The sequence below is a fragment of the Meleagris gallopavo genome, chromosome 1, assembly GCF_000146605.3.
Source record: "Meleagris gallopavo isolate NT-WF06-2002-E0010 breed Aviagen turkey brand Nicholas breeding stock chromosome 1, Turkey_5.1, whole genome shotgun sequence".
Classification (NCBI taxonomy): domain Eukaryota; kingdom Metazoa; phylum Chordata; class Aves; order Galliformes; family Phasianidae; genus Meleagris; species Meleagris gallopavo.
Genome location: NC_015011.2, coordinates 137,722,350 through 137,746,463, shown reverse-complemented (window position 1 = coordinate 137,746,463; position 24,114 = coordinate 137,722,350). Strand labels below are relative to the sequence as shown.

Here is a 24,114-nt window from a genome sequence, read left to right as displayed (position 1 = left end):
ATTTCTGAAATAGTTTAGTCTTGACCTCCATAATAAGATTTTATCCTTGCTTTTTGCCAAAGAATTCTGCTTAGTAAAAAGTAAATCACCCCAAATTAAAGTACTTAAAGGTGGCCACAACTGTGTGCTTTTCATTTCCTAAGACTGTCTTAGAAGTCTTGGATCTGGCTTTCAGAATACTGAGTATTACAGCTGTGGCTCATTAGAAGATGCACTTTAGTCTCTTAAGTTACTTAATGCCAAGTACAGTCAACGTTAGCCACTCTCCATGGCCTGGAACAGAATTACCTCAGGTAGAGACACAAACAAACAGATAGATTCCAGTTTGGAAAGTATGTTGAAACCTGATTATAAAGTAGAGAAACAGATGCCAGATTTGTCTAGGCTTATGTGCTCTACTACATCAGAGCTAGCAAACTTCCCTTGATTCAAGCTGCATGCTGCCTTCTTTCTTAACTACAATCTGGACAAGTGTCAGCCTCCAACTTGTCCTCTTTTGGAAGTATGACTGTTACTACATTCTTGATTTCTATTTTCCCAATCCAAGTTAGTTATTACAATCTCTGCAGGCAGTTCTGGTAGGGTCAGCCATGACCTATGCAAGGAGAGGACAGAATAATTTCACCCAGTGCTGCTGCTCTGCATTCTTCAGAAATGAAAAACAGTCAGATATATGTAAGTATTCTCAAGGCATAATGATGAACATTATAAGAAAAAGAAATCAGTATTTTCAGGGAAGGAATGAGGAGTATGTCACAAGTAAGGCACAAGCTCAGAGGACAAAGAGAAAAAAAATACATATATTGTTTATTGTGTGAGCACCCTTCATTTGTCAAAGTAAATGAGGCAGCACTTGTAAGGAAAAAGAGGTTTGCAGTGTAAGTGTAGTCCTCACACACAACCTCATTTAAAGTTACAAGTTAGGTTTGCATAAGAGAGAAGTTATTTAGTGACTTTCAGAAGATTACTGTCTCAGATATTCAAAAATTAAATTGGATGTCTAACTGTTGAACAGCTAAAAAAAATAGGCTTGATGATACTGATTAAATTAAGGACTGATGTTCAGCCTCAAGTCTCAAATTTCCTTAAGTTTGTATACTTGACTTTTCCAAGTTAAACATACTTCAGATAAGTTTTTATTTTCATTTTATGTACTGGATATTTGACCCTTTTAGCCTTTCCCTGTAATTCAGCTTTTCAACAACCTAAAATTGAACCATAAACACTTAACTATTTTTTTTTCAGTAATGCAGTATTTAGAGAGTACCCCACTAGATGCGAAGGAAATTGGAGATTTTTTTTTATGGGAAACCTTAAAATTATATATTCATTAATCTATATTGAAAACACACCTTGTAATGTCCTGCTGTATCTTTTTCAGCTGAATTCAAGGAGAGGCTACAGCCACTGATATAAGTAATTACATAATGCCCAATCTTCCCTGTGTTACCTATCCCATTTCCTGCTTTCCTAAACAACATAGGCAAAACATAGATTGCATTATTGAAAATAAATTTTTTACAAAGATTTTTTTTTCCTCCTTGTCTGTGGGAAAATAAAAAATCCATGCTATAAAGCTAGAATAAAATATCTCATTCACTACCTAGGTGAAGAACAGCCACGTTCTATAATATTGACTAAATAAATAAGAAAATATCCAAAATTCAAACACCTCTTTCATTTAACAAAACACCGTGTAATGTCTACTATATTCTGAAGTAATTTTGTAACCTTTTTTGATCTGCTGCTTTTAATAATCTCATTTTAAATTTCATAGCTTATAGGCCCTATTTTAGAAAAATCTTTAACATGCCATTTTGCAGTAGTTTGACTTTTTATTCATCACGGTAGCAAATTAAGCAATGTTTTGCTTTTCTTATAGTGTCTATTCTATTTATGTTTTGACAAATTCAATACAGAAATAAAAGGATTCCATTTTGACCAAAGCAAAGCTTCAACTCCAGAGCTAATGTTTCCTTATCCAAAGAAACAGGAGAACCACCACCAACAATAAAAATATAGATTCAATAGAAACCCAAAATGATGGCCAAGCATATATCCAAGATACATTTGTAGAAGTGTAATGTTATGGGTCATCCCAGCAAGAAAGGGCTATACTGTGCTTCAAATTAATCTTAAGTATATACTGAATCAAAAATGTGGTGTACACTTGATCACGAGAATAGTATAATGTGTAATCCAAAGGGTGGGTAGAAAGGCTTTTCAGCTTTACATCTAATTATCAGGTCTCAGTGACATGCCATTCTAAAAAGACTGTGAGATTCTGTGGATAGGTTTGCTCGTTACTTTAGGTCTTGACCCATACACATACGTTCTGGGAAAAGATAGGAGAACATAGCGAGAGCTGATGAAAAACATTAGTGATTTGACTCAGCCACAGGCAGCAATGCTCGTCCTAGAGCCTCCCCTGATCTCTCACTTACACTCTAGCCACATGCACCCCTACACACTGCCCCTCAAACAGCCTGCCACTCAATGCCTTAATTTGTAATCTTCTTTAAACTTTGCACTTTTTTTGTAATTCATAACATTTTTGTATCCCAAATTTATCCTGGGGAATTTATTTTAATACCATTTTACATACATTTACATCCATTTATGCTAACTGAAATTATTCATATCCACTGGATGAACAGTCCCACATTATACCTGCCCAGGACAACTCACCCTGGCTGTGTGTCATCGGTCACACAATGGTATGTAAAAGTTCCAAACATCTGCACCCCCAGGATTCCATATAGGAGAAGAAAGAAGAGAAGGAAAATTGAAACGCTCCAGATTTGCTCTCCAGAACGCCTGGCAAAAGAAAGGAACAGCACAATGAAGCCATCTCTGAAAAACTGTAGAATAGAAATATGCTCACACAGAGAGCAGCATTTCATCCCACAGAAAATTTGCCCTTAGAACTGATCTCTTGCTATGTGCCAGAGCTAGAAAATGAAGCTACAATTTTTCTAAATCCCTAAGTTAAAACAATATACAGAAGGAAGAATAAAAGTAAATAAAATGTGGAAATTAGCTTTTGTAAAATAGTATCTAACTAATTACACAGATGAGATGATGAAGGAAAGCTTATATCAAATAAATAAGAGAACCCTTTCACATTACTATGACTTTCACTATTACAAATTTTATAGAATATATTCGTGTGTATGCTTGCATGTATCTGTATACATATAGCGAAACACTTACACACATAACATTACAACTTTATTACTGTTCTGTCATATTAATCAAAGAGAATTTGTTTCAACTGGTTGAAAATCACTAGCTAAAATTATTAGCAAAATGCATTAAGATTTATCTAAATATTTGGTATTATTATTTTATAGAAAACTTGGTAATTCCTTTTTTTTGCCCAGAAATAAAACTCAGGAAGACTATATACATTAAGCATCATTCTCTCAGCTGCATTTTCAGTCTTCTAAGTCTGTTGTTCTTTAGATAACCACCTTACTTACTTTAGGATATTTGTTATCCTAGTTCTTGGTAGCTCAAAACGAAAATATATCCGGAATGCTCGAATCATGATGAGTGGTCGTGGAATCCGCAACATGCCCCAAGGTGACATCTGATCAACTATTTCAGCAATTTCAAACACCTACAAAAAAATAATTTATTTTGTCTTGATAAACCTGTCCTGTTCCTCTTGGTATCCATGTAAACGCTTAGAACTAAAAACTATACATGATTTTTATTTTAATTGTTCAGCCTTCCCTTGATTCATTTTATGCTTCATTTTAAACATGTTTTTGAAAAGAAACATATTGGTAAAATCTTTAACCCATTTCTGAGTTACCACAGTGAAAACTGAAAAATACTCAATATACTCCGCCTATGTTTATAATGCTTTTATCTCAAAGTACTCAAGAACAGCGTGAAAGTTTGTGTTAGTTGCATGCATGTGTGCTAGTCCTATATCTCTTTTGTTAGAAGTGAATGGTTTACACTTTCCAGTATGAAAGTTAGTTATCTGTTAACGATGCACACCATTAAGGCTTTTACTATGATATAAAAGTAGATTTATCCAGATTGCCTTACATGTTCCAGTATGCTTACAGGTTCTTCTTTTAACTCCAGAAGCATGAACTGCATATGTTCTACTTAGGACACAGATTTCTCAGTCAAGCTTCAAGACAGGGAACCATTTCCTTAACACTTTGACGGGTTAGGAGTGCCTCCAGAAGAAGCATCTCCTTTAGAATGAATCAGTAAAAATGTCTTGTCTTTACCCTCATTTCTCATTCTGAGAGTTACTACTTAATTTAATATTTGCTAAAAGTGTTAAGAAAATGGAGGCAGAACCTGATAGTTCAGCACAGGCTGAGCTATCTCTGATGCGTATCTGTAATGACCAATTTTCATTCTATACGTGTCCATAGTACACCAATGCTTTCTGTGTATATGAAGTAGAAAATGGCAATGTCTATCTTTAACTTTTCAAAAGTGGATACATTTTGCCAAATGTCAATTGCAATGGAACTTGTAACAGTCCTTGTATCATTATAGGCCTACCCTCACAGTCCTTGATTTGTTCTTACTCCAAAAATGGCTAAGGTTAAGGTCTACCAACTGGGACACAATTTCACCTGTACCTTAACAGTTCATGACTTTTTTTGCAATATGTCCAAGTTCATTACCTTATGAAAATTTATCACATTCTTTCCAATTGTATTTACTACTAATTTTTTTCCATTGGGCTTTATCTTCCATTCTGTAAAAGGTTTTGTTACCTGTGGCCCATATTACATGAAACCCCTCCACTCACCCTATCAGCATGCCAAGGTCATGGTAAATGTCTACCCTGCGAATCAGTCTCCCTTTTGTTGCCTAAGCTAGCCACCATTGCATCTTTCTAAGCACAATAGAAGGAGATCAGCATAACTGTCAAAAAGAGTAACGGACAAATGGGTCTCTATAGTTGCCCCCCTCTCCTTTTCACTAGGCAGACAGTTTACAGTTACAAGCTTCAGATTAATGTCTAACTTCTACATGGCAAAAATAAATAAATAAATAAATAAACAGGATAAATACTAACAGATAAACTAAATTGCTACTATAGATATGCCACAAAGTGTAATCAAAGTGCTAATGAATTTGGCATATTATTAAAAAACAGCTTGATCCACGTAGAATTATACTTCCAGAACTCATAATTACTTGTTTATGCCATATATTTTTCATGATTAAGGAACTTTTTATTGAAAAAGGTAAGTGAAATAATTACCTGTAAAACTAGGGACACCCAAAGACAAAAGACCATGAATCCATCAAACACACACCAACGATCCTTTACATAGGAGCTATCCCCCTACGAGACAGAAATAAAAGCTAAGAGGTTGTTGTTTGATTGTCAGGATATCATAAACAAATGTAGTTGGAAAAAAGAACCCGTCTCTGGTAGTTTCATTCTTGTGCAGCACATCTCCTCAGCTTGAGTCAAAAAGAACTTCTTAAGAGGCCTGTTATTTATACCCTGATGTAATTGAAAAAAGAATATACACAAAAATGAACACTGTTCTGACCACAGTACGATACTTGCATCTTGATACAACATAGGCTTTCCAGTTGTTTCAGACATTTCCTGAGCAACTCCTCATATCTCAAACTCACGATTCTTTCTTAAGCTTTGATAATACACTGTATGGTGAAACTTCTAACTCCTATATTATTGGCACTTCCATTGATTGTCTAGCACAGAAGTATTCAGAGTATACCTCTGCACTACTGAATAAAAGAGACTTAGGAAAGAAAACTGAGCACTGCATCCTTGGTCACGTGTATGCTTTCCTATCTGTTCACAGGCTCTGTTTTAGACTTTCTTCAACTAGCTCTCTAAAATAATACTTTAGCTTGGGTTTGGCAATGGTCTAATCCAGAGACCACTCCTAAAAGGCAGCATAGAGAAGGCTGCAGCAAAGCTCGGTTCCTTCCTATTGCACTCTATTAATGCTCCAGTTCGCACAGTTGGGTATCCCCACATTCCATGCCATTCCCAAAGACATGAAATATACACCCTGCACAACATAACACAACATAACACTGCTAATGGCTCATACTTTATTTCAACCGTTGTACGGGAAAAACAAAAACAAAACAAAACATCATTTATTAAGGAGATTATATCTGAAGCTTAGAGAATTCTGTGGCAGCTCATGGAACACAGAAGAAGTTGGAGATCAAATGCATGTAGATAGATGCAGCTTGCTGGAACAAAGACCAGACAAAACTAGACCTAAGAAATGTGGATAACTCAGTTTTATGCTATCTTGGAACAAAAATGTATGCAGAGATATTGGGAGGGTACATGAAAATTATCCCTTTCCGAATGAACTTTCTCGCAACGGATTGAATGTATGTACCCTCCTCTGCCTTAAACATCCTCTGGTTCCTTTTCTTCTGTTTAAGTGTTCCTCCAGTTACAGTGTTATGCATCCACTTGTCACAGATATAACTGAATGAAAATAATTGTCAGTTCTCAGAAATCTTGAAAACATTACTGGACTGAATTTTGACAGAAATGCGATTCCTGGCTTGATATGCATTGTTTCTTATCTCAGTGATAGCTATTTCATTTGATCTGTACTTGTTTTTAAACGACTCAGCATTTTCATCAATTCAAAAAGCACAGACAAGTAGTTTTGTTTTAATATAATATTTTCAATGTCATACACTATCCTGGAGAGGATTTATCATTCCTTGCAGTAGGTGACAGCAAGATGTATTGTGTAAATAGAAATAAAATGTTTGTGGGCTTTTTGAAGTTTTATTTCAGTTGCAAAAATTATTTAGGGCAGAAGCAAACAGAAGAAGAATATAAGGGTAATGCAGTAAGTGATTTTCAAATTAAAAATAAAGTGCAGAAAACCTCAACACTCTTTTTCAGTCAGGATATTTTCTAACTCATAATCATCTTTAAGTCCTCAACCTACTAACTATGAGAATCATAGTATCACGGGATCATATAATATCCCAGGTTGGAAGGGACCCATACAGATCATTGAGTCCAACTCCTGGACCACCCAAAACATAGGACCACCCAAAAATCAGACCATATTTCTCAAAGGCTCCTTGGCCTCCAGCAAGCTCTGTGTCATGACCACTACCTAGGGGAGCCTGTTCCAGGGCCTGACCACTCTCTGATGAAGAGCCTTTTCCTGATATCCAACCTGAATCGCTCCTGAACAAGGACTACTGCAAATCAGGAAATTTGCAAGTCAAGAACCAAACAAGAACCTCTGCATCATAATTTTGACCTGTCCCTTCTGAAGAAAGTAGACCTGGTTCCACAGTAAAGTCTGAACTAAGAAAATCTTCATTCAAGGCAAAACAGACAGCTGTTTCAGCTGTTATGCTCAGTAATTATGAGGCAGATACCACTTATCCCTGTTCCCACTCACTAAACAAATCTCCAGTGGCATTTCAACAAGCAGCCTTCAATTGTACCTATGAACAATGACGATGATTGGTCTTTCTCTAGCTGAAAAGCTCACCTTTCATCTCCTTAGCACCATTTCTCTAAGCAAGAAGTTTTCCATGAGTTGTGCTATATAGATTTGAGCATGAGCTTGTACAGGAGTTCCTGTATTCACTCTCCTCTGAATAATCCCACAAGTACTTACAAAAAGCTAAATCTTTTTTTAGAAATTGCTTTTACTCTCCACAATACACATGGCATGATTGCATCAGCTCTGATCCTTTTCCTTACAGAAGAGAATGTCATGACCCCTTTCAGCTTTCTCACCACTCATACTGCTTCTATGTATCAGCACATCCTTCCAGTAAGGGGAGGGGTTCACTGGCCACCTGGACTACATTCACAGAGACCACTCACTCTGGGGAGTTGCTGGACCTATCTGCTTTGCATATCTTGACTAAATTGTTTTCACACTTGTCGATGGATGGCAGTGGGCATGGTGGGAAATCTTTAAAAGTGTATATACTGTGTATGGGGGATGTTATTAGAGATTGGAGGAATTTTTAAGGCAGGATCACATCCTGCTTAATGTGAAAAACAGAATATTCTTTTTAATATGAACCTGGATACTGACTTTCCACAAAAAATCTAATTCAGATTTAACACAGACTAATGTTCACATATTGATAGCACTGAGCAGTGAGTTTCATTCCCTCTATTCCAGCTTTTAACAAAGCTCCAGGTTCAAATGCTCATTAAGTGAATAGCATTCTGTTCTCACAAATGGAAAAGAATACAAATGCGTGTGATTAAATACAAGCAGTTACTTTTTTACTTAAAGCAGTTAAAGCACTGTGAATTGTTAACCCCTCATCTTTTTTTCCATGATGTCTGTTGGAAATGGAGAATTATTAATGAAGTTATCATTTTATTGTGAATGCACTATTCTATATCATTAACATTACTGTTCATAAGTTTTTGAAATGTGGTCTAAACATCTACAAAAGATGAAGGATTAGTACTGTAGACTAAAACCTCATGCTGAGGCTTAATCCCAAACTCACAAAGCTATTAAAGTTGCTGACTCTCTATTGTCTGCAGTGGACATTGAATTCTTTAATGTACACAGCAAGCATAGAAAGTTTCTCCAGCAGACATACAGTTTACATAGACAACAAAATCCTTTGCTTCTGACAGTGCAGTTAATGCTAGTCCTTAAAAAAAAAAAATAAATAAAATAAAAAATGTGAAGGTCAAAGTCGCAATATAGCTTAGCTAAATGGATAAATCTTTTCTTCATTAACTCTCTATTCATTGTTTTGCAAGCGTCACTCCTGGTCTCTCCAGTTTCTCCTAATAGCCCTTTAATCTTCTCCCTCGGCACTTATTTATTCCAGGCCAGCACCACTGCCAGACTAGTACAAAATGAAGGAAATGGCATTCTTGGTAAACAGTCCATGTGGAATGGATCAGAGGGCTGCTTCGCTCTCAGTGATGCTCATCTGAATTAATCTGGAATTTGATATTCCAAAAGAACAGCCATAACAGTCTTAACTGCAATATTCTCTGCCCTGAAAGAACATGTTAATCCTGCCATGGTGATACAGCTGTAACTAAGAAAGAATACCTCAAATTCAGCATAAGATCTTAGTGTTCCTTCGCATATTTGAAAACAGGCCCCAAACTCTTCCCTATACTCTCCTTATCTCATCCTTTTTTCTCTAATACCATCATCATTACAATAACAGAGTACAACATGTTACTCATTTCTTCATTTTTGATTTTCACTTGGTATACTAACACCCTTATGACAGTACTGAGATGCAGAATGATAACACTTTTTCAGTCATAGCCATCATATTACAGATAAAACAGCAATTGACATTATTATGTGCCCTCAGGACCAGTTACACACACTCACAAAAAAGCCTACACTTATAAGACCTACTTCATCAGAAATGTGAGCCAGTATAAAATACAGATGGAACCACAGCCTGGAGCCATATCTCACTTGAGGAAGTCACGTCCTGAGAACAGTCTAGTGTCTAACAGAAGGGAAGACTCATTAGACTACTGGTTTTTAATTCAAGTTTATTTTGATATCAACCTTGCCAAAGACAAAATAAAATCAACATCTGAATTGCATAAAGGTAGTATGCTAGAAGATTGATTCTGTCTGCTAATTTTGTTAAGCAATTCCAGTAACTCAGTGGTAAAGCACACAGCTTAACTGGATGATAGTGCAGTCTGTCACGTAGGTCATTTCTGCCTCGCTTCTCAGGAACGCTGCAGGATAAGCAACAAATCACTGCAAGTGAAAAGCCTCCTCTGCCTCCCTGTGCCTCAGGGAATTTCTTTTTCTCTCTCATTTTTTACTACAACCTGTTCTCAGAATTCTTTCCTCCCACCTCTTCCAGGTGCCTCTGTGGGAAAGTGAAATAAAAAAGGTGGTGTGACATTTGCTCTGATGGTAATCAGATTTATCATCATCTGCTCCAGAAAGCAGATCTGCTGTCTTGGATCTGTTGTTAGGTGAATCTTATTCACCCAGCCTCAGACAAACAGGGTAGCTGAAAGGGGGCACAAATATGATGCCTAAGCAAGCCTGGGAACAACCAGCTAGCTTGTTCTGCCATGGTTGCTGATCCTGCCTGTTGTGGTGATAAATAAAGCACATCAACATCTCAGAGCAAATTTTTCATATCTTCATGTGGGCTATTCCATGTAGCACTACAAATAAGCATTAACAAGTGGAAGCTGACATTTACTGGCATTTTAGGAGCAGCATAAATACAGAGGAGTAAATAGAAGGAAAAGAAGGAATAGAGGAAATGATAATTTAGAAGGGCCATTTTCCCCCTACGTTGTTGTCACTATAATGCAAAAAGCATGAGCTAAGACAGAGAGCACAACTAAGTTGGGGACAGAAGGATCACCCTTCCCCTCCACGGCCTTATCGGACACTAGGGAAAGGAGTGGGAATAGAAGAGAGAAAAAAACAGATCTCAAGGGAGAATCTCGTGTGAACTCTCTCTCTCCTGCAAACACAGATAAAAATACATACAACAGGGTATCTGACTCCCACCCCACTTACACATACACCCAATATGTTTCTGGCTAATCTCCAAACTTCTCCCATTTCCTTAAAATCCTGCAGTTCATGTGTTTATCTAGTAGAAGAATGACATGGACAAATCCAATCTAGCACCCAAACTTTCAAATACTCCCCAAACCATCCTCACACATAACAGAGAATTCTGTTCTGAATTCTCCTGTCCTGTCTCCAGATAAAATTATTTATCTGATTTGTTCATGTATCAAACATTAGTTGGTTTCTCTCTTTCTATAATGGGTGGCAACTTCAAATTTAATCCTCTGCAGGTGTGACAGCATCTATTCAAAATGAAACAAAATATATACTGTACTTGAGAAAAGAAGAAATAATAAAAGATCAGGCCAACACTTCTCATTTCTGCGTGTCTTCTTTTCTTCAAAATCTTCATTCACAGTGCTAGAATTTCTTTAAAATTCATTCTAAAATCTATTCACATAACAGTGGTTCATCTGGAAGAGCCAGTGGAATTACAATTGTGAAACATAACTCTGAATGGTTATAGTTGTGTAATATTACTGTACCAAGTTACACAAGTTCAATTTGTATCTAATTGTGTACTGCACTGAACTGCTCCATCATCAAATGCTTCCAAGGAATATGTTACAAATTGTTTAATTTATCTTTGTCATTACACACAATGCAGTATTTACATTAATCTTGTATTCTGTACTGGAGAAGCCTTGGAAAAATCACTTGATATTACAGCAAGCAAAACAAAGCTGCCCTAATCATAATATGAGAAAACAAAACACAGCTTTTGTTGTCCTTTAAATTAGAGGGTTAGTCTATGTATGCTACAAACAGAAAACATACACAAATGAAATCCACAATTATAAAACAGCAATAACGACAACAGCACCATTACTTAATCATATTATAAAATTAAGGGAAAAAAAAGTGAATTTGCTGAAATTTTCAGTTTACTTTAGGAATTATCATGAATATTTCATTCATAAAAAGACAATCTCAGGTGCAGACAGAATACATGCTTGATTTTTGTCAACTTATGTAACGAAGTTAATCAAATTTAGCATTTGACTTTTCATATTATAATCAGAGGCTTCTGATCTATATTATTCACCATCTCAGTTGCTGCCACTAATAGCAAAAATTACCCAGAAAACAAAAAAAGACTAGATCGGAAATAGAATAGTTAATATATAATATAAGTTAATATATAGTTAATATAATAGTTAATTGGGCAGTTCAGAGAAAGACCTATGCAATCAACAAAAGGGAATAGTTTTAGGGAATTTAAGAACTTTCAAGACTTTCAAGTAGTCAAGCAAAGTCCATTTTACCTGCCAGAAATCCTCTAACATCATTTGCTGTAAAACAGTGGAAAAAAATGTATTAAAGAAAGTATTTTAAAACAGAACTGTTGAAGTTTAACAGGCATGAAAACACAATATTCCTTCCCTCAAGTACAAAAGCATCAAAGGGAATGGCTGTTTTCACAGACCAATGGAACAGAATGCCTCAATACCCCTCTTTTACCCTCAACATCAGCATACAGCATCTCGATTCAGCTGAGGCATAAATAATGAGGACAGTTAAACGTGGAGAGCTGCCAGGCATGGCCTTCCCCTGTAGTTAACAGGGGACTCATACTTCCCTGTCAGCACCTGGTATGCCTACAGAACCTCTGGGGTGGGAAGTTCCACCAGTGTGTAACACAGCTGCTTTCTACAGACACTGCTCCACACCAGATGGGTGCCAACAACACATCTTGCAGAGAGATTTCATGGGTTACCACACAGACAACCTGAATTTCATTTCCCCCTCCATCTGCTCATTAGCCAACTGTATTCAGTGCCATAAGGATTGTCTTACTGCTGACGCAGCTCCCTTGGATGTCTTAATGGTTCATCAACTCTTAAAATGGCTAATCAGGAGCAGGATTAATATGCTACCTGAAACTGCACTGTTTCCAGGATGTACGCAAAAAAAAAAAAAAAAAAAAATCTTTACTGTGAGAACAGCTAAAAAATGGAACAGGTTGCCCAGTTATACTGCCCAGGTTTCTAGTACCTCCCTTCTTGGAAATACTCATGACAGCTTCATAGCACAATGGATAAATAAATTGAAGGCCCTGTTTTCAACAGATTACTACAATCTCTATGGTTGCCTTCCAACCCAGAATCATCATCAACATTGTGCCTCTAGCATAACCTCCTCAGGATGCCAGTCCTATGGGTAGACTCCAGCTCTTTACCCAGTTCCATGTGTATGAATGTTTACTTGTTTTTGGAGGTACTCTGATGCCTTGAGAAGGCGACATGATGTTTGGGCAGGGTGCTGCCATCCCAAAACTGTCAGGTCTCCAGATACAACGGGCTGCTTTGGATCCAGATGTTTCAAGCTGAGAGCTCAAACCTGGAAGCATCAGATAGATCTGAGAGATTTGAGTTGGGAGATTTGATAGGCAAACTCGCATCTACGACCATCGCTGGCAGCTCTCCTTCAACAGAAAACAGCCACAATGATGAAAGGTGGAGTACGTAAGGAAGAGGCCTTTTTCAGAAGGAGGATTTTATCATTTGTTAATTAGCATTACTAAAAGCTGATGAAGGCATTTTATTCTACAATGACCAGGAAAAGTTTATGGAAACAACAATCTTAATGCAGCCATAAGAAAGCAATATTTTAAAAACTCTCATTAGTGGTGGTGAACACAATACACAAAACATTTTTTCCACTGATGTTAATACCTTAAAAAATCCACAAAATTTTGTCTTTTTTCATGAAAATACAGCTTCACAAAAGTGTTATTATTCGCTTGCACAGAGATTTGGATGCCATTATAATTTTTCTTCTTGATGATTTTTTTATATAGGTAATGCCTCTTATTTATGTAACATCACTGAAAAATTTCATTCATCTTATCAGGCTATATATGAAAAAGTATTTTAAAAATACATTATGAAAGTCAATATATTTTATATTTTTTCTTATCAGCTTCAAGGTTAAATTATGATCACCACAGCAACTCACTAAATACACTGGACATGTTTATCCATGCCCTCAAAATAATTTTCAACAAAAAACTTCTATGACCCGCTGACTGGTTAGAGAAATTATTTTTATTTTTGAAATACTGCCTATGTAAGCTTAGAAAGTAATTTAAATGCTTTTGATTTTCTAGTATTCAAAGGCAAAAATTGTGCAAAAAGCCACACTGTGTAATATGAGTCATTACTTCCCTGCAATAAACACTCCATCAAAACCAGGAGCAAGTAACCATAGAGACAGGTGTGTATATTTTAGTGCAGCAGGCTCTATCCTGCCCCCAGGCAGTAACAATGAACTAACGGCATGCTGTGGGCAATTTCCTATGTGTTTTTCTTGTGATAATCAGTTTTAAATTTTTAAATTTCCTGTGACTGAAAACAGCATCAGAGCATTCAGCTAGCAACAGGATCCCAATAGGCTGGAAAGCAATGTCCTTGCAATGGATATGTGCTTAGCAGAACTGCAACACAGGACTGAAAGGCTTATTCTAGTAATGAATATCAACACTGTTATGAAATTTGAAGCCTATCAATCATAGCTGTCACAGATGTTTAACTGGATATTCCAGTATTTAAGTTTTAAGTCAATTTGCTGTAAAATACATTCTCCCAGCATAGAATAGCGTGAGACCTGCACTAAACATCTAAGATTCTAATAACCTTATATATAGGACAAATTCTAAACTTCCATATAGATATGTAAAATAATTTATTGTAAGGACAAATAATTTTCACCTCATAATCCCTAGGCATAATCAAAACTCAAAATTAAAGTTAACTGGAACTTTGCTTCACGTTTTCTTCATGAGCATTTTTGTTACCAGTGGCAAGTAATATTCTCTATTTTTTACCTTCCACAGAATTACACTATCTTCAATCATAGAATCTTAGAATTTTCTCATCCCTACTACTGATTCTGCTGGCTACTTTCCTGCCTTCCATGTTGAGGATCTCAATCCTGCCTGTGACTTGCACACCCAACTGAGTACTCACCACCAGGCACCACAAGCCATCTGTGCACACTGACACGGGAGAACAGGAGCCACATATTCTGTTCTCCCATCTGGCCTTCGAAAACAATACAACTTTCCAATCCTTAATTCATTTAATGCCGTAGAGTAACCAGCTTATCTAAAGCCACAGAGTGCAGGCATTTTGGAATTTCCATCTTCTGTTTTCAGAGTGTAGCACAGGACAAACTGACCTGATCAAGTTGCTGAAAGCTACTGAATGATCTGACAGGGTTTCACTGAAAATAAATTTGTATCACCATGACTCATCAGAAGGACTAGACTGATTTTGTAATTACTCCACTCTCATTAGCTGAAGGTGGAATGCTTAATGTTAAAAATACTGAAAAGAAGGCTAAAAAAAAAAGATATTTGCAGTAAGTTAAACAACAATTTGTTAATCTATGAGTCAAGACAAACTTCTAGATGAGGATTATTATTATGGAATAAAATCATTTAAGCATAAATGAGCTAATGCCACAGTTAAAGACCAAGCTGGCACCCAGCTATATATGTATTTTCTGTAGTGATCAATTAAAAAAAAACTCTAATGAATTTGTTTAACCACTCACTGCAAGATACCTAAAGATTAGGTGATACCACTCAGACTCATTACTTGAAGCTTCCCTTATAATCAACAAACAGGCCAGCTGAACCAACTTTTGGAAGAGCCTCTATTAGACACAAATGTAAACAGCTAATTACAGACAACTACAGACCCACAACTTAGTTTTGATGAGTTCTACTAAAACTGTTTCTATTTTAAATCCTAAAACTAAGAAGCAAAAAGGTATTTAATGCAAGCAAAGATGACTGAAAAAAAAAAGAGGCAACATGCAACTAGAAAGCATGGCAAAGCCTAATTTAGATGATTGCAACCAGAGTATTCATCACAAGGCAGAAGTTCCTGCTCTGCCTCCAGCTGCCTGTATACTGTGGGAGCACAGCCCCATTTAGCTGCAGAGAACTGAGCATAGCAGCAAGTTCATGCTGTTCAGACAAGCCTCCAGCCAGCTATGTCCTCATCTTTCTCACCTGGAGCACAGAGATAGCAGCTACGGCAACCAAAGCACATGTCAGAAAAATGGTGATGACAACAGGCTGCCTGTATAGCACTAACACTGCCCAACAACACCTGACATGCTGAAAGCCATTGATTTCAGGTAATGAAGGAACCAGGCCAGCAGTATTTAATAGAAACAGCTCCTGTCTGTTCTGTGATGGGGCTGGGAGTAGATTAAGCTTTATTTCAGCTCCTGTATGACTTCAGACTTGGAGGAACATTGAAGTCACTGAATAGCAATTTGTGTTACTGAAAAAAGTCCCACACTTCCAGTCGCAACTCCTTTAGTTTGTACAAAAGTTTGCTGTGAATGTAGCTGATTTAACAATAGTAGAAATGTCAAGGCCATTACCACTGACTTCCTCTAACTTCCTTTGTTAGCTGACATATGGAAAGAAAAACATTTCTATTAAATCCCATAAAAGACATTTCTAATTTCTGCCATAATAATACCAAAATAAGGGTCAACTGGACTTTTTTAACAGACAGAGGAGGGAACTCTCACAAATTTTATTTCAGAGAGTTCCTTTGGTATCAGAGCAATAAGATGAATCATGCCTCCATTTCACATGATCTAGGTGTAATACCATCGTGACCGTGATTTGAAGTTGCAATGAGTATGGGGTATAATGAAGATAACTCCATATACTCTCAGAATGTCTACAGAGTGAAACCAATTTCATTCATCTCTTCTTCTTTACAAACAGAATTTTCAGATGAGACATGGATATGAATTCTTTTGCAATCTAGTCATAGTTTCTGCAGTTCCTTGGACTTTGGCACATTTTTCTCATTGGTTATTTTAAATGCTACCAGGGCAATTGTGTCTAATGCAAGTAGTTTACATGGACTGTTTCTTCTAATACAAAGCCTGAAAGTAGAAACTTATAACAACTATATCTTTAAAGTAAGGTATCCTTACTTTGCTGATTTTATGTTCACTAACACTGTTGAAAAGAAAAGCTTAATCCTTCCATCAGAAGTTAGTCTCCCTGCCTTTCCTGCCAGAAAATGAATTCTTCTAGAGGCTGGTTGATAACAAAGCCATCACTGCCTGCTATACTGTCATAAAAGATGTCCCTTTGATACTACATAGCATTAAGCAGCCAACTTAGTACCACAGAATTTTCATGTTTCAGGGGACTGCGATTTAGCCCGTATCTGCTGAGCAGATGTACCTACGCATAGCTGTGAAAGATGACCTAAGTTAATGTATTTCCATCGTCTATGTGAGAGGATCAAAAATATAATGAAATTAAGTAACCTCTTGAAACACCTCAGACAGAATTCTTCACTGAACTGAATGAATGATGAGATTGAACACCGTGTAAGGACTGGAAGACTTTACATTCGTGATAATGATACCTACTGTTTGTATTCTTCTGATACCAGTGATTAAAATAGAAGCATGAACTCCTTCAATCAAAATATCCTATTACTAAAATTCACAGTAAGCTGGTTTTGTTAAATTCCTAGTCTTTTGCCACATACCACATCAGATAATAATTTTTAATTTCTGAAGTATTAGGCCTTTTTAAGACATACTACAGTTAAGTAGCCACCTGCTAGCATGCTTCATATTCTATTCCTACAAAAATATTGGCATGAGTAATCCAGATAGTCCATTAATTTATCTACAACATTTTCTTTTATACCTACTTAATAATTTACTTGACAAATGATCAACACCTAACTTTTAACGTCAGTTGGAGACCAGATAGTATTCTTGAAAGTTATTCTTCAATTTCAATTTCAAATGTATTTCAAATATGTTTAATACTGTGTGCACATTTTTTTTTCTGAGCTATTTCACATTATTTCACAGTGAGTTGTAACAGAGGCCAACATTCTTCAGTTCAGAATATTATTTAGAATTCAAGTGTCAAATTATACTGTAAGAAACAGACTTGGTCTAATTCTCTAACTCATAAAACTTTACAAGTCATTACAAGATGGTTTTAATGTTTGTATATACATTTTATATAATGTAGACAACCAACATTGCACAAATGGTCCTAGAATTTTGTATTTTAGAAGACCTCAGGCAGTAAGAAATTATAGCCTGTACTACATTTTTCAGAGATGAGTTTCTATGGTATAGATGTTATTAGCATTTGTTTAAAATTATGAAAAGTAACAATAGCCTATAATACAGAAACTATTATACTAGTATCATGTCATAGGCTCTGCAGTCTTTTCTTCCCAGATAGTGCCTATATACATAATATAATCTGACTGTGCATTTATCCCCATTTCAATACTTCCAGAAGAGCCATTTCAGGATAACAAACACCTATTAGAAGCCAACAGCATATGATAACAGTAATAATAAGAAATATCAACATACTGTTTTGAAAACAAAAGCACCTCAAGACCCTGATTTCATCTGATTATTTTAATGTCTATATTTCAAGCCCCTTGCCTGAATATATGTCAGTATTGCAGGTGGTAGATATCAGTATGAGCAGTGCCTTTGTAATTCATGAAGTCCTCTGACTGAATCAATTGTATTGTCAAATGTGGCAAGCAACAATCATTACTTACAAGGTACAGGTGGCTCAAATTTTAAATAGATTCAATTAGCAAGAATAATTATTCAGGAGGAAATATGAACACTAGAAGACACAACCTCATGGCAACATTTCAGTTTAACTTTCCTTCTGAGGTAACAAAGCACTTGGATGAATGCATCACTTTATTTTGTCACTTAGTTCACACAGGGAAAAGAGAATCTTTTTACAGAGAAAAGGCTAGAATTTTCAGAAACTACCTTTTCTAAACCCCTTGGTAACCAGAGTACGTAAATTTATGATTCGTCCTCAGAAGGTGTTAATTAGACGAGACTTAACATTTTCAAAAATCTTCTTAGCTCAGCTATACTTATACTGTTATAAATTGAGACTTAAGTGAATAGTGCCTATCTTCTCCATAAATTAGATTTCTCTCTGGACCAAAATTTTGCATTAATCAAGGTTGAAATTTTGCTAGCACTTCTAATCCAAAGGCTCTACAGAATTACTGATTGATGGTAAAGTTCAGTAGAATCATACAGCAATACATTAATTGATCCCATGTTCCCTAAAAGTTTTTAATGCACTTAAATCAGGACCATAACTTATAGACAATTTCTCTCCAATAAAGATGTTTCATATACAATACCTTTAACATGTGTTAATAGGCTTCTAAACAGTGCTGTATTTTACTTCGATTGCCACTATGTCCATAGATAATTATGTTCTTGGCAGAGTTATAGGAAGAATAATTGAAGCAATATTTTCCTTAGAATCAATAATCCAAAGAGCAAATAAAATAATTCACTAAAAATGGATTACTCATTGATTAACATTCAAAGAAACATGTGGATAGCATATTTTTAACCTCTAATTTAAAGGCTCACACAAATTAATGCTAATCCTATTCTAACATTGTTTTATGAAGATTACAATATATAATACAAGTTCACATAGTTCAGCTACAATTCATCCCTAAACACATCAGTAATGCAGCCAGCAGTGAAGTAACCATTTCCCTTTAATCAGCACTTGTGTGACCACATCCACACCTCGTTTTGAGCTGAGTTGAGATTAGAACTCCCCAGTACAAGAAAGACACAGACATAATGGAGCTAGTCTAGCAGAGGATCACTGAAAAGAGCAGGAAGTCAGGATGAATGACATGGATTTGTTAAGCTTTCAGAAGAGAAGGTAGAGGGGAGAGCTCCCTGCTGTTTGCAGCTGTCTCATCAGGGGATGCAGAGAAGATGGTGTGAAACTCTTGGAGGTCCACAATGATGACACAAGATACAATGCACACAAGATGGAACATAGAAATTCTGCTTAAGTACTAGGGAAATATATTTTTTGCCTGAGCTTGATCAAATCCTGGAGCAGGCTTGCTAGTGAGCTTGTGGAATCTCCATCTGTAGAGGAGTCAACAGTTCATGTGGACACAACTGTGGGCAACTTCATCTAACAGGATCTGCTCTGGGCAGCAGGTTGGACTACGTGACTTCTGAAAGTCCCTTCCAACCTAAACTATTCTACAACACTATAAATAGCATCAAAGAAAGTAATTCATTTAAATGTAACTGCATTCAGTGATGAATGCTAAAAGACATTAATCATAAGCAAATACTCATTTGTTAAAATAACAATAAATGCAGTAAGAATAAATGCAGTCAGTTTCTACTTTTTCTTTTCACAACAGTGGTTATGCATAATCTATTTTACCATACTTCTATCCCATAAAGGAAGAGTAAAATGTCAGTGTGCAAATCAAGTAATTTGCATCCTCATTTATACATGTATAACATGAGTCAGGACAGTGGAACAAACTCCAGACAGCTACTCATTCTCTGAGGACAAACTCTTCAGATATGCTTCAAAGATAAGTTCATAATATCCACAAAAACAACAATTTAAACAATCCAGTGAAAGATGTTAGAATATACATCAATATGTTATTCGTTGCCTCTAGGTGTTGACTGTGAGTGAAGATGGTATTTCCATACACAAAGGCTGAGAAAACAAGCTCTGTACAAAAGTCATGCTGTTGGCCATCCATCTCTTTCTTTCTGCTACAGTATTTGCATACCTACTTCTTTGCAAAGTTCATACTGGCTATAATAGTAACTCATTAACTTTGCACTGTTCAAATGCTCATATTGGCCACTAATTCCCCATTTGTGAGCTTCTGTGTCCTCATAACAACCTGCCTAATGGATATCTCCATGAATAAGCAAGCATAGCTTGCAGTCAGAAATACCACTTCACAAAGGATTACTTTGGCTTTACATAACGTGAAAATATTTTATCAGAATCATCTTATTTCAGTAACTTCCTAAATACCAATATTAATAATGCTTCAACTTTTACTATTAAAATTCATTACATATGGTGGCATAATATCTTAGTTTGGCAGCAAACAAAAAGTGCTACCCACAAACTCAGAACAAACCGAAGAGCTAACTTGTCTCTGGAGTCACCAGACCTTTCAGCAGTGAAAGGAAGATCAACACAGTGATTATCTGCTCTCTGCAGTAGTGAAAAAATTGTATTGTTAACAAGCACAACAGATGTATTTTACTATATATAAGACAAACTTGTATTTTTTTATTTTACTGTAGAAACGGTCAGTAAAATAATGCTAAAAATTGATGACTACTGAAAAATTCTGCAGGTTACTGTTCTCCCATACCATACCTACCAATACAAACTTAGTCCAGCAACAACACTAAATATATGATAACAGAGTCATTTGTTTACCAATATGCATTCCATTAAGAAAAAAAAAATACAGTAAAGCAAGATTATGTTTTCATTCAGCTCACAGTAGGGCATAATGCTCTTACTTAAATAAGTAATCACATAACAAAATATCCAGTCTTGTGAAAAGGCAGTCCAAGTTCTATATCAATATATGCATCACCAGACATTTACAAAAGATTATTGCTAATGTACATGCAGCTTATTTTGCTTTTCATTCTTTAAATTAATACAATGAAACTATCTATTTCCTAGTAGTAAACAATTATTATGAATGTTGGTATTAAATTTAGGTGGAGATTAACTATGCAGTAAAGTCACACATTTCTCAATCTGTTTTTTCTGTTTATATGACATGGTGTTTCTTGCAGCTAAGAACACTCATTGCAAAAGGAACTGAGAAGTTATGAAAGAAAGATCAGATGTCAGTGGTATGTATCCATCTCAATTTTCTTGAGCATATATAGGTTAATTTCCAAATACTTACCTTAACTATGCCACGGATATGCATTTTTGCTATCATCTCTGCAGTGTAAAGAAACATCAGTAGAGTGTCAAGAGCAAATGTCACATACTGGAGAGGAGGATAATGCTCAAAAGTCTTTGGAGTGTTCATACAAACAGAAATAACACTGATAATGGCACAGATTCGTAACAAAGAGTGTACCCACTGGAAAAGAAAAAAAGACATCACAATGTTGCTTTAATGTTTAAAACCAGCTGAAATATTTATCCTCTCTAACTTGTACTGACACTTCTTGTAAACACACATTCGTGGTTTTCTTTTACATCATGATACACGTATTTAAGGTCCTAATCTCAAAAGTAAGCACTCTTGACTTTTTGAAATATACAAAACAAGTTGTTAATTATGTAATATGGGAGGTTGTATAATTCATAAACTAAGTATTAAGAGCCAGGCTACCAAGAGTAAAGATTCTACTCTTTCTACTTCTGCAATCCTATTTATTTTCAAATGACAACTTGACACACTTCATATACAGACTATATATGACATTAGATGTTATAAATTGGGTGAATGCATTAAATAAAAATATCTGTGGAAAAGTTTAATTTCACAGTTAGGTGAATTGATTTTTTTTAGATGAGTTGATTTTATTTCAGTTCATAATTCCAAAAATTAACTGAGAGGCACAGGAATTAAAATCATCAGAATAAATATAGAAAAAGACTGTCACAGAAAACAACTTCTTCTATAACAGGATACACTTTTGTTCAAAACAAGTTTTGTTTCTATAAGAGAACAGTTCATTTCTAAAACTACTTAGGTCTCCGTCTCAAAACAGTCATTATTAATAAGGCTGTATTCAATGCCAACCACGCTGAATGTCTAATGAGAAACCAAAATGTATCAGTATAGATAGACTTGCAGAAAAAATTATACAGTCATTTACACCAATTCACACCTTCTGATATCAAGAAATGGCCAGAATATTTACTTCGTTTAATGCTCACCTAAATGTAACCATATTTGACCTGAATTGAATACCTCTACTGTTTATATATTCAAGGCCCAAATTAATAATCCAAAAGTGGAAGTCATCTGATGCATTGTCTCATGTCACTTTTATACAAACCTTGTTTTAAGCCTTGTATGAACTGAAAAGAAATAACATAAACTGTAAATTTTGGCTTATATATAAACTTCTTGTCTGCCTTAGTAAAAGTTTAATATTGTACATACTGAGCAATAGGCACCTTGTTTAGCAGTATGGCAAGGAAAAAGCTGAATACTGTGCACTGAGAAACATATATAAATAACCCTGCATATATTCCTGCAATAACATTTTGAGCTAATTACAAAATTAAATGTGAACATTCTTTTTAAAATTATTTACCATGAATAGTTAATATATGGGTGTTGTAAATGATTTACGTGTTAAGAATTGGGAACAAAGCAGTATGGATCTGGGATCCATAATGCAATGGACATGATAGTTTCATTAAATGAAAGTCATACCAACAATAAGTATTTATTTTAGCATATTTTACTTTCTACTTTCACAGAATAAAATTTTCTATTTTCCTTTAGGAGGAGCACAAAAATGCCTTTTCTACAAAACCATGAATCAGTCAAAAAACATAGGAATCCCAGATGCACACTGACTGCTGAAGTGATTTAATAATAACAAGCATATTTATGTGGCAAAGGCATTTTCCTAATCCTGTCCATTCTGCTAATAGCTTTGTTCCTAATGAAACAATCTTTCAAACTATCAAACTATCAACTGCTGGCTATCATTTCAACAATGAAATGCTTTTTTTGACATTCTCTTCAAAAGCTCATTTTGCAAAATTCACTTCTACTTTTAATAACTACGTAAGAAACAGAGACGTTGAAAACATGGCTGTATAAAATAGCAATCAGTAGATCACAGATTCACAGAATCATAGGGGTTGGAAGGGACCATCAAGTTCAAACCTCCCTGCAAATCAGGCTCCCTACATCTGGGTACACAGATCCAGGAGGATCTTGAATATCTCCAGAGAAGGAGAATCCACAACCTTCCTAGGCAGCCTGTTCCAGTGCTCTGTCACCCTCTGTGAAGAAGCTCTTTAGCATATTTGTGCAGAACTTCCTGTGTTCCAGTTTATGGCCATTTCCCCTTGTCCTGTCCCCACATACCACTGAAAAGAGATTTAGCGCTGTCCTTTGCCTCCCACACTTAAGATATTTATAAACATTAATAAGATCCCCTCTCAGTCTTCTTTTCTTAAGGCTGAACAGACCCAAGTTGATGAATGTTGGCAAATGTTATTTGATCATCTCCATCACCTCTATGTGGAAAACCAGCCTTTTGATTTAGTTTCTGAGTTTTTGAAAAAAATAAAATGAAAGAAAAAAAGAACTTGCAGATCAGCTCAGTAACTGTTTCTGACTACTATTTCAGAACTTTTCTTAAAAGTCATATTTCAACAATATAAGTTGCATTTAACTTACAATTAATAACTATGGAAAAAGGTACCTACTGGCTTGTTAATCCACAGAATATCTGCATTGTCTGACAAAGATTCATCAGGACCAAAATCTGTAACAGGCTGGGCTTCCACTCTTGAACTTTGTTTCCTTTTTAGCATCCTGAAGTTAACTTTTGTTATCTATGATCATGAAATGTCCTTGGGGAGAAAAAAAGAGAAAAGGCATTAATTCACCAAAACTATTTTATAATGCCCTTTTGAACAGTTTTATAA

At 35.7% G+C, this 24,114-nt stretch overlaps 1 protein-coding gene across 1 annotated transcript; it reads right to left on the bottom strand.

Moving 5' to 3' along the window:
- Window positions 1-2,684: 2,684 nt before the first annotated feature.
- Window positions 2,685-24,034, bottom strand: LOC104917415 (sodium leak channel non-selective protein-like). Its single transcript, XM_010728614.1, has 5 exons — window positions 23,893-24,034; window positions 21,389-21,571; window positions 5,249-5,332; window positions 3,483-3,622; window positions 2,685-2,817 (listed from the first exon to the last, which is right to left on the bottom strand). The coding sequence occupies exons 1-5, from the start codon at window positions 23,998-24,000 to the stop codon at window positions 2,685-2,687; spliced, it is 648 nt and encodes a 215-aa protein (XP_010726916.1). The 5' UTR covers window positions 24,001-24,034.
- Between the last annotated feature and the right edge of the window lie 80 nt (window positions 24,035-24,114).